Here is a 16,858-nt window from a genome sequence, read left to right on the forward strand (position 1 = left end):
TAGCTACGATAATCGTAAATAGGGCCCCTAATTAGCCCCTACGTAGTTAGCTATATGCCGCGGTCGAATTAGACTTCTAATTCGATACTAACTTTCTCTTTTTTTTATTAATTTAACCGCTATAGTTAGAGGTATAATTCGACCTCGGGCCCGTTTACTAAGTCGTCTCTTTTTCCCCCTTTTCTCTATTCTTTTTATATAACCTATCCCTTTATTTATATAATAACTTTTCTGCTACTTATAAATTACTCTAATCCCTTATTTAGTACTACTTTTATAAAAGCGTTTGCGAGGTTATTTTTATTATTAATCTAACGGATCTTAAGTATCTTGCGCCTTTCGTACGATTACTTAAGGGCTATAATATCGATTATAAGCCTCTTTTCTTTTATCGTTCCTAATTTAATAAGGCATTTATATAGCGAATAGGAATCGGTATAAATAACCGTTAGAATAGGTAGAAGGCTAATTCGATCGGTAATCTTTTTTAGCGTTATTAAAATTGCGTAGGAGAGGTTAACGCTATTAACTATACTATAGACCTCTAACGCTAGTACACTTCTTATTACTTACTTATTTTTAGTTAACGAGTAGTAGATTATATTACCGTATATAATAAATTCGCTCTCGCCCATACTCTCGTTAGCTAGGATAATAATATACCCTAATTACGAAGTAAGGTCGTTATTATTTATAAATAACCTATTAATAAAGACGTAGAGCTTACTAGTCGTAAGGTCGATTAGGTAGTAAACGAGACCTCGATTAAGATTCGTTTATTACTACTTAAGCCGCTTATTAAGTACCTCGATATCTCGTTCGGTTAGATCTATAGCCTACGCTACCCTAGCATAGTTAAAAATTACCTCGGGCTAATAAATACTCGTAATATATACCCCTCGCACAAGCTTAGCCTTATACCGCTTTTTAATATCGGTTACGTTCGGGTTAACGAGGTTAATCTTCTCGCCCTACCCCTTTTACTAAAAAACGACGGTTTCCCCTTTAATTATAAGAATCCCGCCGTTAAATACTAGGGGGGTATTTATTATAAAAACCTTTTTTAGCTTCGCTACGAAGCCCGCTTTCTAAAGCTCCTTATCCTCCTTTTTTATAAAGTTAATATCGGATAGGCTTAATATATCGTCGGTTTATATTCTAACGATCCTAAATTAGTTACCTTCGTATTCCGCGACTAGTAAGCACGGGTCGTACGTAGAGGTAACTATTAATAATTAATTAATATAAAAATCGTAGTAGGTAGCTTACTAATGGGTGCCCGATTCTGCGAGCCTATATAGTGGCTTAAGCACTTTAATAATCGTGCTTTCTAAGTACTTACTAGCTATTTCCTTCGGTAGATAAGCTAGGATTTTCTTTATAAGCCCTGTAGCCGATTAGGTATATACTTAAGTAATATTACGGCTCTAAATCTCGTATCCCTTCTTCTATAGCGATACTATTAGTACTATTATTAATCGTTAGCTATAGCGCTATATAGTGGGCGATTATATAAGTAGCGTCGCCTTTTTAACGTCGCCGTACTCCTAAATTACGTATCTAGACTTCTCGTACGGTTAGGGTATTCCTTTTTTTTTAATTTTATAAACTATTCGCGATTTAAATATGCGGAGGTTTATATACTTTTTTAGATCGTAGAGGATAAATCGATAGACCCCTCGATCGCGTAGAGTGTCTATTTTAATAAGATCTAATCCCTTATACGGCTTTTTAGTAGTTATAATTACGCCTTCCTTACGTAGTTTAATTACTAGCTCGAAATCGGCTTTCTCTTTTGCTATATAAAAGGTATTAATTACCTCGTCGCTAGTAATAAATTACCGCGTTAGTACTTACTATCGTAGTCTCTTGCGACGTATTAGTACCCTTTTAGTAATTTCCTTTTCCTCGTCGTTTATTAGTACTACTATAACGATTTCGTTAAGGATAATTTCCTATGCCTCTACCGCGGGTTATATAGCTTCCCCTAGCTCTTCTTTTTCTTATAGGCTAGAAATTACCTCGATAAGATCTATATAATATAGTCTAACTATTATAATTAATACCTTAAGTAGTTAGTTACGATCTCTCGCGACTACGTAAGAACGCTCGTTAACGGAAATTAATTTATATAGCCTAGCCTATTATTAAGTAATTTCGCGCTATACTCGTATATTTAAATTTAGGGGCATATCTAAATTAACCCCTATGTCGGGCCTATTGTGCGTAATAATTACCTTATTAACTTGCCTTTTTATACTTACCTCGCGCAGTGCCCGTATTATTTTTTTAACTACTTAAGCTCGCTAGCTTATGTTTAGTAATAGTAGCGAGGCTAAGGTCGTTTTTAAATATACTCTAAATATTAGAAGCGTCGGTATAAGCCCGTTAGGCCCCATAGTATCGTTATAGTATTTAAGTACTATCTAGAGGTATTCGTTATCGTTAGAATCGGGATTTTCTTTTTTAATAATTTTAAACGCTCTTTTTAACTACTAGTGCGCCCTTTTTACCTTTTTAATACTATAGTACGCTTCGATAGGTACGACTTTTAACTATATACCGTAGGCCGTCGTATTTTCTTTAAATTTTACTAACTTAAAACTAGTATTAGCGTCGGTTCTAATACCGTCTAGCGGTCCCTAGTATATATCGATCTAGCTTTTTTATAGAGCTACCTATACTATTTTTGCTTATAGATCCCGTAGGAATTACCCTACTTAGAATAATATAGCCTCGTCGATTATATATAGGACCGGTCGACTATTTAAGTAGAAGATATTAACGACGATCTCCTAATTAAAGTTAAGCTTATTACGCAATTTAAATTTAAATCTGCGTAGGCTCTGCGTATTTATTTAGTATTAGTAATATACTTTTATTAACTACTCTAGCGCCCCTATTTCGATATTATTATTACCTAAATACTTTAAGAGGTTATATAGCCTCGCAACCGACGGGTAGCTAAATCTCCGGTATAGTTATCTAAGCTCACTTTCCGTTAGGTAATTAATCGACTTCGTATCGTTAGTAAGCTTTATAAACGCGTGCCCCTATCGTCGTTTAACTATTTCGAAGTGCTTACGGCTAGAGATTCTATTCCTCGTATTATTAAATATAATACCTAGTCGATTTATATCTTTTAAATATAAGAGAAATGGGGTATTAATAGGTAGGATATAGAAAGTTATCGTTCCGAAGTGCGTCTCTACTTCTACCGTACTTAGGGCGACGATTTCCTTACCTAGGCCGAAGCTAATCCTCGTAATACCCGCTATTAACGTATTAAGCGTTACTAGTGCGATTTTCTATAGCGCCTAGAATTACCCTTTTCTTTTTATTAACTATTATGATGCCTTAGTATCTAGGATAATCTTATAGAAATTGTCTAGGCCGTACCTTTCGTTTGCGTAGAATATTTATACGAGCTTAGTATTTAAGTAATCTAGGTAGTATAAAAAGGACCCCTCTAGCTACCCCTAGAATTACTTAGCACCTTATCTCTTTTCTTTAGATATTAAGAGAGTAGAATTCTGCGCTATTAGATTCGTCCTTTCGCCCACCTCCGTATCCGTTATCTAAGGGACCTTCCCTTATTATCTATAAATAAAAGCCTACTTATTAAAGGCTTTTACTACCTTTTATTCGTTTAGCCTCGTATATCCTCCCGAGGCTAACGGGGCGAAGAAAGAGTAGTTAATATTATCGACTTCGTCGTAATCTAATTTATCGGTATAGGGGGTAAGATCTTCTTTATTTTCCGAATCTCCCATAGGGTACGGGTACTTTAGGCTACTAAATTAGCTACTTTTACTAGGTTCCGTGCCCCCGGATCTACCCTCATATATAACGAGGAATTAGTTAAATCGATAAGGGCTAGTTTTACTATTTACTACCCTCGATTTTCTATATTATTCGTACGATTTAGCACGCTCTTCCTCGGAGTAGTTACTTAACTAATATCTATCCTTTTTATAAATAAAACACTACTTCTTCCGTTACCCTACTCGCGAGTTAAATCTCTACCTATTTAATAAATCTGGGATTCCCTACTAGCGATTACTATACTTAGCTTCCTTTCCTTTCTTATTATACGTTCGGTCGACCTAATACTATTAGTAAGGGCCGTCGTACGCCTAGAGGTAAGTTTAGCGCGGTATTCTCGCTTTAATATTAAAGCTAGATCTTAGCCTCGAGTAGAGCGTCTCGTAGTCTTCGGGTACTTAGTATAGAGTTATTTTCGCTTTTAGAACGCACTAGACTACGGTATAAAAATATCCGACTTTCCGCTCGTTAGTCCCCTTATTTTATTAGGTTTTCGCTAGCTTATTAATTCGATTAATAAGCTCTTCGAGGATTTTTATTCGCAATTTACTCTCTATTATCCTAGCTATAAATATAAAAGAAATCGCTCGTAGCTTAGATAGGAGCTCTAGGTTCTTATTATAGGTCTTAAAGCGGCTTCGGATTACGTTAATTATGCTAAGAAAGTCGTTTCGATCGAGATTACGTACCGCTTCGTAGTAGTAATTAGAGGCTTTGTTTATGAGTACGATATTAACTACCGAATAGTACTAGTGTTCCCTAATTCCGACTTTTTCGTAATAATCGTAAAATATCATTAGGGTTTCTTATAAGACCTTATACTTCCCCCTAGAGTATAATTTCTTTTTTAGGAAGATCTTTTTGAGGTCTATAAATTGCCTCGTATTTACTACTAGATTTTTAGTATTTATATACGATCTTTGCGTTGCTGCGTACTATTAGTAACTTCGGGTAGTCTACCTCTTTTCTTATTAGCCGATTAATACCGAATTTCGTATTAGTAGCGGCGACGAGCTATAGATCGAAATAGGTAGAATTATCGATTATCGTATTTTTAATACTATATTTTACCTCTATATATCCTTTTGCGACGATAGATTGCCGTTAGTAATTATAAGAAGGAAATCTGGGTCGTTTACCCTTTTTTTAAATTCGTTAAAGCGATTATACGCCCTATCGATTTGTGCCTAGGTCTATATTACGAATTCCTCTTTTATAATCGTCGCTATTAGGATTTCGTAAGGTTCTCGCAATTATAATTACGCTAGTAGTACCCCTCGCTTATAGAAGAATCTATTAACTACTTTTATAATTCCTAGGCTTGCGCTTATGAACTATTCGTCTAGCTAATAGCTAAGGTCGTCTACGATCTCGTAGAATAGGGGTTGCCCTTATAGCCCCTTTTTTTTATAAACCTTAGTTAAATAGATTAATACCGCGTTAATTTGCTCGCTATTAGGCTAATCTACGATTTTATATATCTACGTCCCCTAATAGTCCGGGTTAATATTTACTTACTTATGAGGGATGGGGATTCTATTTAGGATCGGGTTTCGCCCTCTCTTTTTTTACCCTAACTTGCTAAGGGTCGTACCTTGGCTTATGCCTATATTAGTAATTACTAGCGTATTTAACCTTAACGGGGATATATTTAATCCGCGCGCTAGCCGTAATAAATCCGTGCTTTCGCTACTTAACGAATTTATTGGGGTCTAGGAGATTCCCGCTTCCTCTTACCGTCTCGCTACTACTCTCGTTTCTACCCTCTCTAGTAATTACTACTACCTTTCTAAATCGCTAGCTATCGTACTTATTAAGATCCTCTTTTTCGTTTAGTATAAAAGGGTAGGTTTTAGTAGTTCCTTTTTTTAATAGTAGCGGCAGACGTTTATATTACCGTAGGACGATATAGTAATTAGTCTCGGGATCTTTACCGGTTACCGATTTCCGCTTTTTTATATACTTCTAGCCTCCTAAGCCTCGTGCTCTCCGTAATCTCTAAATCCCCTCCTCCCTCGTTAGACCGTCCCCTATACTATATTCCTAAGTAATACTCAGGGGGTAGTTAAGGGAGCTATGGGGAGGTCGTTTAGATCGCGGGCTTAAGGTCGTACTTATAAGATCCTAATAATAATAAACTTTTTCTATATACTATAAATCTCTTAGCTTAATAACTCCTATACGCTTCTTATTACGCTAATTAAAAATATCTATATTTAGAGATCCCTTTTCTTAATCGCGCGGTACTCTTTTATATTATATTATTAAGCTCGCCCGTCGCACTAATTAACTAAGCGGGTAGTCGCTACGTAGGTATTTCTTTTTACCGATTTAACTAGTTAATTTCTAATCGCGGGCCGGCTATGGAAAAGTTATTTAATAAAAAGGCTACTTAAGGCGACGGCAAAAAACTAGTTACTTAAGCGGTTCCATTAATTAACGTAGTTTAATATAGTAGACGTCGACCTCTCGTAGGTAGTAAAGGGCTACGATTACTCGATTCCGTATAGTATTTAAAAATCGCCCCCTTTTTCGTTTACTTCTATAAGGTTAATTAGTACGAATCTCTTATCCCGTATAGTATTAAAAGGTCGTCTCTTCTGCGTAGCGAGATACTTTACTAATCTATAATAATAGAATTTAATTACTAATTAGTATTAGTATCCTTATTATAAAGTAGTTAGTTCGAACCGTAGTTAACGAAGAGATTAATTAAACTATCTAAATATCTGCGTAGGTATAAAAAGGAGGTTCTAACTATAGGTTAGGCTAGCTACGATAATCGTAAATAGGGCCCCTAATTGGCCCCTGCGCAGTCGGCTATATGCCGCGGTCGAATTGGACTTCTAATCCGATAATATCACGATCTGGCATCATGAAAATCATATAAAGGCAGTGGGGATGTGAGGATGGCCTTGCTTTTTGTTCACGTCAAGCAGCACCCACCGGCGTAGAAAACCATTAAAGGTTCAGAGAACTAACATTTGAAGACTCAGGACTGTGGACATGCATCGTCCTCGTGGCCTTTTACTTCTTCACCGCAGTGCCTCAGAATCATCTCCCTCCCACGCGCAATAGAAAACCAGGAAAGGAAAGGAGAAACTGGATGGGTAACAACTGACCCTGCAACCAACGCCCCCTGTGCGCCGACTAAAAGCGCGCCGGGCTCTGATTTCGATTAAGTTCGAAGCCCACTGCAGAGAGCCATTACACACACACACGGCGCCCGATCTTGAAAGAAACTGCAGGCAGCAAGAGACTCGTCCGAATTGTTGCCTAATATGCAACGCCCGTGTTTAAATCGAATGCTCATGCCCAATGTGCGGCCTTGTACCACAAAAAACCCCTCTTTCCAAGTTCGAGGCTGATTCGTTGAGAGCGGTGTCTTGGAGGAGAACATTGCGTATACATGGTAGGTGGGCTTCTGCAGCTTACACCTTAGCCCTTGACGCGCGCGCGTCAGCAAACATCATGCATGACAAGTACCTGCGCTACCCTAGAGGGGTACTTTGTTAATGGATGTAACCGTATCCCATTGTTCTTCGATTGTTGTCGCCTGCGAATCACAAGAGCGCGGTTTAATGACTGCTGGCAGAAATCATCCAAGAAGCCAAGTCTTTGCGTGAATTCACGCATCAATAATGATTATATCGGAAATTCAAAAGTGAGTAGCAGGCGTCAGTTGTCGATTTGGATTTAATCCCCTTGAAACACTTCAATGGCAAAGCCATACTTTCCCACATCGAGCCGAATTCTTTTATTGACTGGGACGATGGCTTTCGCTCAGCCCATTTTCTGATAGATAAATTGATTCTCTCAAAAATGTCGCCATCGGCGTTTCAAGGCGATCTCCGGGCGCCTGCTGATGCTTCATGTTGGCATGGACTTTTGCACAATTTTCCCGGCGTTTTTGGGAACTCGAAGACAATCAAACGACTAAACAAGGCTTCGAAATAGTCGATACATTTTTATACCGAGTCTGTGTAATGATTGAATCACTTGGTTGTGATGCGCTCTGAAGACGCATGCTAGATTCTGTTCCAACAGCTTAAGCCGTTGTGCTTCCTGCGCGACTATTTGGAAGAGACAAAATCGGATCAGGTTCATGTTTGGCTCAGAAATAGAAACTCGTTCCATGTGAGATTTAGTCAAGCAACTGACAGATTCTGCTCTCATTTTCAAGCATTTGATTAGTGAGATTAGTCTGACGTAGCAAGCTAAAGTCATGCACAGAAGCTCGGTGGAGGCTCATTAATTTCGCCCAAGCAAGGTGAATTAGTCCATATTGTGGAGCGAGCACACTTGCCATCGCCCGATGAATGGGACGGACTTAGTCTCTCCCGTGCCCTGAGACCTAGGTAGACTTTCGAAGTCTTCCGGGCCGGTAAGGACCCATATCGGAGCCTCCGCTATGACGCCAGACGTCGGAAGCGCACCTTCTACCCGGTGGGGTCATCGCGGAGATAACGCGCACCTCCCATTGGATATCGGAACAGCACCTGGGGAACGGCAAGATCTCTTGGACATTGGATGCCGCTGTAGAACTGGAGATGCTGCCATCAGACCATGAACATGATTCAGCGACTCCATTATTTCCTTCAGAGCCTGGAATTCGGATTCGGAATGTGAGATGGGATGTCTCAGACGTCATGTTGGCCGGAGTTCTCGGGATAAGCGAGTGTCGCCTCGCAGTGAGTTACCATTGTGTGAGTCTTCGAGAGGTAAGGAATGAGAGATTCGATTCCGTATAAGTACCGGTCGACGATGCTCCTATCGAAGAGCTTCTATTCCTGGCTCATCAGAATACAAGAACCACCTCCAGACATCTCTTATATAAGAAGTTGATTACCCTCAACCTCTAAATTGCATCACACTTCACCCAACACCACCACCACTACCACGAACCATCAAAATGCTCGGCAAGATCGCCCTTGAAGAAGCCTACGAGATGACAGGCATGGAAGCCAAATCAGAGTACGAAGCCTCCCTCTACATCAACCCCTCCGACCGCGCCCGCTACATGCGCCAAATCAGCGACCTCAACTCGGAGCGCGTCAAGCTCGCCGACGCCCACGGCATCGGCTACACCATCGTCTCCCTCACCGTCCCCGGCATCCAAGGCATCGCCGACCAAGCCGCCGCCGAACGCCGCGCCACCGAAGTAAACAACTGGGCCCACGGTCAAATCAAGCACAACCCCTCCAAGCTCGGCGCCTTCGCCTGCCTCTCGATGCACGACCCTGTCCAAGCAGGCCGCGAACTCCGCCGCTGCGTGACGGACCTCGGCTTCCACGGCGCCCTGCTCTGCGACTTCCAGCACGCCGGCCCCAACGGCGAGACGTACAAGCTTTACGACCAGCCCGAGTACGACGCCTTCTGGGAGGTCGTCTGCGCGCTCGACGTGCCCGTGTACATCCACCCGGCCGCCCCCGCCGACGTCGTCCTCGAGAAGCTCTACGCGCAGCGAAAGTACCTCATCGGCCCGCCCCTGTCCTTCGCCAACGGCGTGAACCTCCACCTCATGGGACTCATCTCCAACGGCGTCTTTGACCGCTTCCCGAAGCTGCAGATTATCGTCGGCCACCTGGGCGAGCACCTCCCCATCGACCTGTGGCGCATCAACCACTGGTTCGAGGACGTGAAGAAGCCGATCGCCGCGGCGGAGGGCAACGCGGACCGCATGTGCAAGAGGACCGTGTACGACTACTTTAGGGAGAATATCTACGTCACCACGTCGGGCAACTTTTCCACGCGCGCGCTGAAGTATGTGGTGGACGAGATTAGGGCCGACCGCGTGCTATTCTCGGTGGATTATGTCACGAGTTATAGCACGCAGCAATGGGCATACGGAGTGTGGTAAAAGTGGCTTAACTATTAAAGTAGAAATAGACAAAAGGAGAAGGTCTATATATACGATATCTAAGATAGATACGTAATTTAGCACGTGACGGGCACTTTATAAGGTATAATTACTATCCCTATTACGTAATACACCCCCTAATTACTACTGCTAGGGAGCTATTGTGCCTAAGATAGAATCTCTAAATGCCCTTATAAAGGCCTAATTTAGTTAAATATAAATAAAAGAAAATTAAGCGCAAGGGATACGCGTCTTTTAAACCGCGTTTATTATAAATATATCCCTTTATCTAAAGTAAATAGAATCCTAACCCGGAATAGTGCGTATTTTACTACTTCTAGTATATAAATTACTAAGGGCGAGGCTACCTAGCCGCCTTGCGTATATTTAAATTCTCGCGGCATCGCTTAGCTATTATTTTTCTTTTTCTTTTTAACCTCTCGTAATTACTATAAGTACCCCTGTTTACTACGCGCGCGCGCCTACGCCGTCGAATCGTTTATTAATTTTATTCTAAATATAAATATCTAATATATCCAGAAGTAATAATAAGTTTCGCGCAATTTTTATAATACCTCTTATATACATATTATATAGTTTACTAAGAGTTTAGATAGGTAATAATACTAACGAGCCCCTCTAAGTCGTTACCCCCCCCCGCGATCTCCTATCTACCTATTAGGGCCCGGCTACTAAGCTCTCCCTCCCTAGCTAGGAGGATATCGAGGCTACTAATCGAGATGCCGAGGATTTTATTAAGTTCGAGGCTCTCTTTAGCGGCCGTAATAAGGGCGATAATAAGGTAAATAGTAGCGATAAGAGCTCTAACGGGCTTTTACCTATCCCCCCCTCGGAGTCTAAAAGTAAGGATAAGACTAGTTCGGATAATAAGCCCTCCGAAAAGGGTATATCGTATACTTATTATTTTAGGAGTTTATATTTAATATTATTTTAAGGTCTAAAAAACGCAAAGCTAGCTCTTCTTAAAAAGGCGGTAAGAAATAAAAAAGAACGCCGAGAGGCTAAGGCACCCCCCGTAGTAAGTATAGTTCTCTTCGCTATTCTAAGCCTATTTAACGTATACTTAGTCCCTAAGAAGCTTAAAAAAGAGGCTCCCGAGGAATAGGAGATCTAGTACTTACCCTATTTTAAGGTAGCCCTCCGGTATACCGATACTAAGGATAGTAGTCGTTATTTTATAAAAAGTAGTAGCTAGTATGCGCGCTATTTTAACGGCCGTTCGGCCGAAGGGTATATTAATATACTAGTCGTCTTACGGCTAATAGCCTGGGCCCTTACCGAGGCTATTATAAATAGCGCTCCCTCTCTTATAAGTATATTATCCTTTTTTATTATTAAGAAGCGCACTTTTAACTATAGTTTTAGTAGGATATTACTAAGCTCCGTAATATCGTCCGCTAAATATATAATAACCAGAGGATATACGAGAACTATATCGGCTTTTATATAGAGGACTTCCTTAACGCGCGCCCCCGGTCCTCTCTCGTACTTATTATAGTTATTTATAACTAACTTCTTATTACGCTACCCGCTTCCATACCCTAAGTCGTTAACTTAACGATTATTCTAGCTCTTATGCCCCCCGCTACCCCCGCTACTCCTAGCTTCGTAGACTTCGAAGTATATAAAACGCGTTTCTTAGCGCGCGTATTAACCCTCTTTTTTAATAATACTATATTCCTAGCGATCGCGTACTTTATAAACTAAGAATTTAAATAATAAGCGCAAGCCTAGGTCTTATTTCTATATACATATGCCCTACGGGGTAAGGTTATTTTATTTATTTTAGGCCTCCGGGCCGTACTCTAGGTTCCGTCTATTATTTACCTTTAGGTATTAAGTTTTTCTAAGCGTGGCCTAAATTAATTATTTTTAACTATTTTAGCTATTTATAATAGCTTCTCGCGCATCGTAGAGGTTAAGAAGTATACGAAAATATTCAAACTTAGCTCGTAAAAGGTTTTTAGTAAGTCTATCTACTAGCATATCTTCTATTAATATATAAATAACCTCGAAGCTACCTCTAGCGTGCTCTTATCTTAACTATATATTCTATATATTAATATAGCGAAGTCGAGTAGCTATTCTTTCTCTTTCCCTTACGACGAGTCGAATCGTTTACTAATTATCGTAGTTAACTAACTATACTTCTCTTAGGTTAAGGGCAATGTTTTTAAAAAGGCGCTTTAGAGCTATAGTCTCTTTTGCGGTTTCCTTAAGGTAAAGAAGCTTAGCTTCGGTAGTTAACGTCGTAACCGTCGCCTAGCGTGCTAATTTCTATTAAATTAGGCCGCTAAAAAAGAACATTATATATCCTTAAGATAATCGTCGTATTACCTCGTTATTTACGAAGCTAGTATCTCTAGCTAAAAATAATAATTACGTACTCAGTATACTACCGTAATAGAGCGTAAGATATCTCGTTATATAGAGATATCGGATATAGTAGTTAATTACTTTAATATAGGTTGTGCTTAGGTTAATTAAGAACTATAATAATTATGAGTAAATAAAGGCGACGTCTAGTCTAATTATAATAGCTATATAAAGTACACTCCCGACCTTCTCTTAGTAGCTCTTTATTTCTTCCTTTATTACCTACCCCTTGTTTAGTTTAAACTCTTCTTAAGGAAGAGGGGTAGCTAGATATAGTAAATCTATAAGGTCGAAGCGCTTAGTAACTCGCTCGATATATACGTCATAAATAAGGTAAACCTTGTAAGTAATACGGTTTCGTAAAATCCGCACTCCGAGGAAGTAATTAATCGGTCCATTCTCCTTAAGGTTAATATATTCTTTTATACCGTTAACGATCCCCTAAGCCGCCTTTCGGTCGTCTCGATAGTATAGAATAATAAAGTTATCGACGTAGAACACTAGTATTACCTTCCTATTTACGGTTTAGTAGATATAGATCTCCTCGTAGCTATATATTATGTTTATACTACGGAGTATAGAGGTAAAAGTTTAGAACTAGAGAATTAGTAAGTCTCGGAGGCTATATAGAGCGCGTTAGAGTTTACCTACTTTATTAGTAACCTTATATCCCTCTAGGAGTTTAATAATTACTAGCTTCTCGTTCTTAAGAGGCGCGTTAAGGAATGCGTTAATAGTATTATACTAGTCTACCTTAAGGTCGAATTAGGTAGTTATTACTATTATAAGCCTAAAGGCCTTTGCGGCGAGCGTCGAAGCGTACGTATTTTATAAGGGGTTAAGTAGTTATATATCCCCCCTTATATATATACGTACTTTTACCTCGCTAACCTCGTTATCGACGTCGTGCTTATAAGTATATACCCACTTTAATAGAAGTAGGATCCCTTATTTAGGATCACGGTCGACCTCTTCTTATATACTAATATCCCTTAGCTTTTTCATTTCTACGTCTATAGCATCCCTAAGTAACTTCTATAGTTACGGTAGGAGATATTTAATATCGCTAAACTTCTTTAGTAAGCTCTAGAAGTCAACTTTAGTAAGTCGTGGTTTCTAAACTCCTCTAGAGCGCTCTAGGTAGGTCCTATAAACTACTCCTTTTACTACTTAATAGAGTATTATATATCCTATACTACTTTCTTCTATAGCTTTCTACTAATTAGGTATAAAAATAAAGAAAAAGTAGTCCTAGAGACGGTTATAATAATCGCCGTCTCTTATATTCGAATATAAGAGCGTTACGAAGATACTACTATTAAAGCGTTATAAAAGTTTGCGGGCCCGGTTTAAACGTCTAGGACCTAACGGAGCTTTACTTAGTACTTAATAAGGCGGTTTTTATAAGCTCTGTTTTTATATAATAATAGAGGTTTGTTATAAGGGTTCCTTACTAATATCGATTTTAGCATTAAGAATTGCTTCTTCGCGATCGGTACTTTATTTGCCGCGTGCTCTAGCGTTTTACTAAGAGTTATTAAGAATTAAAAGCTTAAGAACCTCCGTAGTATATATAAGCGCTCGTAGGGAGGACTATAAACTGCGCAGAGCTATTTATAACCTAGTTATTATATCCCCTTTTTTACCCCCACCCCCGAGCTCGCGCAAGGGGGTTATCTTAGGGGTTAGTAATAATAGTAAGACTATATTAACCTCTTTAGCCTTATTTACCGCACCCTAGAGTACGTCTATTAGTTACTTAGCGTCCTAAATAGTTAAAAATCCAATAGTAATACTATCCTTAACTATAGAGTTATTTTAAGTATTAGTATTTCTAAAGTCTAGATCTACTTCCCCGAGTGCTCGAATTAACTTATCGTTAGTATTAAAGAGTTCTTGTATCTCTTAAATTACTAAATTTGCTTACTCGCTTACGATAGCTTATTCCTCGTGTGCGGGATTATAAAAAACTTTTTTATTAAACCTAATATTCCTCGTAATAAATACTTACTCGAGCGCGGGCACCCAGACCCTATATAGGTTATGCGTTTTTAGTATATATCTAACTAGGTATCCTATATACCCGCGGGGAAGCACTTTAAACTCCTTTTAACGTATACCCCTCTTACGATCCCTATAAAGAGGGTATGCTCGGTAGCTATATATATAGAGGCTACCGAGATACGGGGTAACCGGTTTAGAATCCCGCACTTAGTAACCCGTCTATTACTAGCGTTAATACCGCTTTTACTAATTAATTTCTATTATAATAGGCAAATCTCCTTCATTAGCCTCCCATAGGGTAATATTATAAATAAAAATTACCGCTAGCACTATTTCGTCCTATAAATTCGTAAGGAGGTTCGTAAAAAGGCGCATCTTACGAGCTTTAGTAATTACGAGTTAACTTACTCTTTTAGTATTACCTACGGGTTCTTTCGTATATAGAGGTAGAAGTTCTATTCTAATTCCTAGCTCGTTATACCACGTCTTATATACGCGTTTAACGTTTATAGTTAAGAGAGCGGTCTTATTATCACTTCTAAAGAAGTAGATTAGAGTCCCTTTTTAATAACGAATCGCTACCTCGAGGCTCTATAATACGAAAAGCACTTCCTCCTCTATTTTTATCCTTAAAGGGAACCCCCTAAGCTACTTACTATATTCGTTAGAAACTATAAGCATATATTATCGTCTATTAAGAGATAGTTCGAAGTAAAAGAGATCCTAGTATATATAGTACTATGGCCGTAAGGCTCTTCTTAAGGGTAGTCCTCTTAAAACTACTATCTTAGCTTCGGATAATGCATATACTTTATACTTAACTTATAATAGAGGTTTAATACGCACACCTCGAGTCTTATATAGTAATCGACGAAGAGTATTAAGTCCGAGATAACCTATTTTAAAGTACTAGAGGAGCGCGCTATTAGACCTCTTATAAATACGTTAATATAAGTAACGGAATTTTCTACGGCTAACTAGTAATATAATACTAGCTAGGCTCTATAGGATACGCTTAAGGTTTATAGAAAAAGGATAGGATTAGAGGAGCTTATATTTAAGGAAGACTAGATTATTCTTTTAGATAAGCTACTTTTTAATAATACTTTTATAAAGCGTTCCCTATTATAAAGTACAATCTAAACCGCAGTACTAGAGTGCGCTTCTATTTAGTAAAGTCTCTAAGACTATATTAATATAAAATCCCTCGACGTAAGCGACGTTTTAGAGCTTTAGATCGCAAGTTCCCTTTCCCTTAGGTCCGTCTAGGACGCCCTTTATAATACGAGTACTGCGTGCGGTAATAAGTAGTATAGTAGTTCTTAATTTAACGTAGTCTTTATTACTTAATAATACGCAACTCTTAGGTTTAAGTAGGCTCTTATCGTTAATTAGATATATTACTTTATAGCTATTTATTACCGTGCTCTAGGAAAGGGGGTGAGCGCTACTTATAGGGGTACTAAAAATTGCGTTTATCTCTAAGTCCTAACTCTTTATAAGTATAGCGACTACGTAGCCCTCGTCCTAGTCTATTAATAAGCTTGCTATGGGTTAGTTAGAGGATCCTTTCGGAAACCTAGGTTTCTTAGGGGTTCTATCGTTCCTTAGCTAACTAGCTTTCTTAAGCTTACCGTAGAGTAATTTCTATTTGCTTAATTTAATAGCGGCGAGGACTTCCTTTACATAGCTCCTTAGTATTCGTATTAGTAACCTACTAGCGTTTCGGCTTATAAGTACCTATTTTAATTTTCGGCACGCCGTAGGGCGCCACGGGTATATATAATTATAAGGGTATATAACGTTACCCTTATTATTTACGTCGTTAACTAAGTTAGAGCGTTTAATAAAAGTAGAATAAGCCCCTCCTTAACCTAAAGGTCGTTTAGTATATACGTCTTAGGTTACTAGGCTAAATATATACGCAATCTCTTTAAGGGTCCTCGTGTACGTTCCGAAGGCTATTAATTCGCTAAAGGTCTTATATATACGTTAGCCCTATATAAGGTTAAGTCTAGACTTAACTATAACTAAGAAGTCGAGTACGGCGATCTCTTTACTAATTTCTAGAATATTATACGTTTTAGCTTAGAGGTAAGCGGACTACTACTCCTTATACTAGTATTAGGGATTAATTTTAGTCCTCGCTTTATTAAAGGCTTATTAGTATTCCTCTCGAACCGCATTCCTTACTACTAGTTCGGGGGGCGCAAATTCCTATTTTAGATATTTAACGATTTGCTATATACTAAACTTAGCGCCGTTCTTAGTAGCTTTTTAGAATGCATATTCGTATAGTATAGCGTTAACTAATTTTACTAACCACTAGGCAAGGACTTTAATATGCGTATTAATAATATTATATTCGTAAGCTATAAGTTACTCGTATTTAGCGTCGAGCTCCTATTATTTTTAAATACTCTCGAGCGTATAGATCCTCTTTACGGGTGCGGTATAAGGATAGATTTGTTTATATAAAATAAGTAGTATAGCTAGCTTCGTAAAAAGAAACCCGGCTTAGTTCTATAAGTTACTCGTGCTTAAAGAAGTCGAAAGGTTCGTACTAGGAGTTATGTTTAGAAGCTACTAGTAGAGGATTTCCTAGTTTCTTTAGTCGTTCTCGAACGCCTTATAACGGGCCTAGTAAGCTCGTAGTTCTTCCTTATTACGGGTCGCGACTAATCGTCCGAATTTTAAAAGCGAAGTGAGCGCTATAAAGGGGTCGAAGAATATATTAGAATCTAGAGCGTCTAGGTCGACGTATTTCTAGAC

General features: G+C 38.9%; 1 protein-coding gene across 1 annotated transcript; it reads left to right on the forward strand.

Annotated features, from left to right (window-relative positions):
* Positions 1-8,737: 8,737 nt before the first annotated feature.
* Positions 8,738-9,685, forward strand: CLUP02_02762 (2,3-dihydroxybenzoate decarboxylase; the record flags this gene model as incomplete). Its single annotated transcript, XM_049281791.1, has 1 exon — positions 8,738-9,685. One exon carries the CDS (start codon positions 8,738-8,740, stop codon positions 9,683-9,685), a length of 948 nt encoding a protein of 315 aa, XP_049138934.1.
* Between the last annotated feature and the right edge of the window lie 7,173 nt (positions 9,686-16,858).

Source organism: Colletotrichum lupini, chromosome 2 (genome assembly GCF_023278565.1).
Source record: "Colletotrichum lupini chromosome 2, complete sequence".
Taxonomy (NCBI): Eukaryota; Fungi; Ascomycota; class Sordariomycetes; order Glomerellales; family Glomerellaceae; genus Colletotrichum; species Colletotrichum lupini.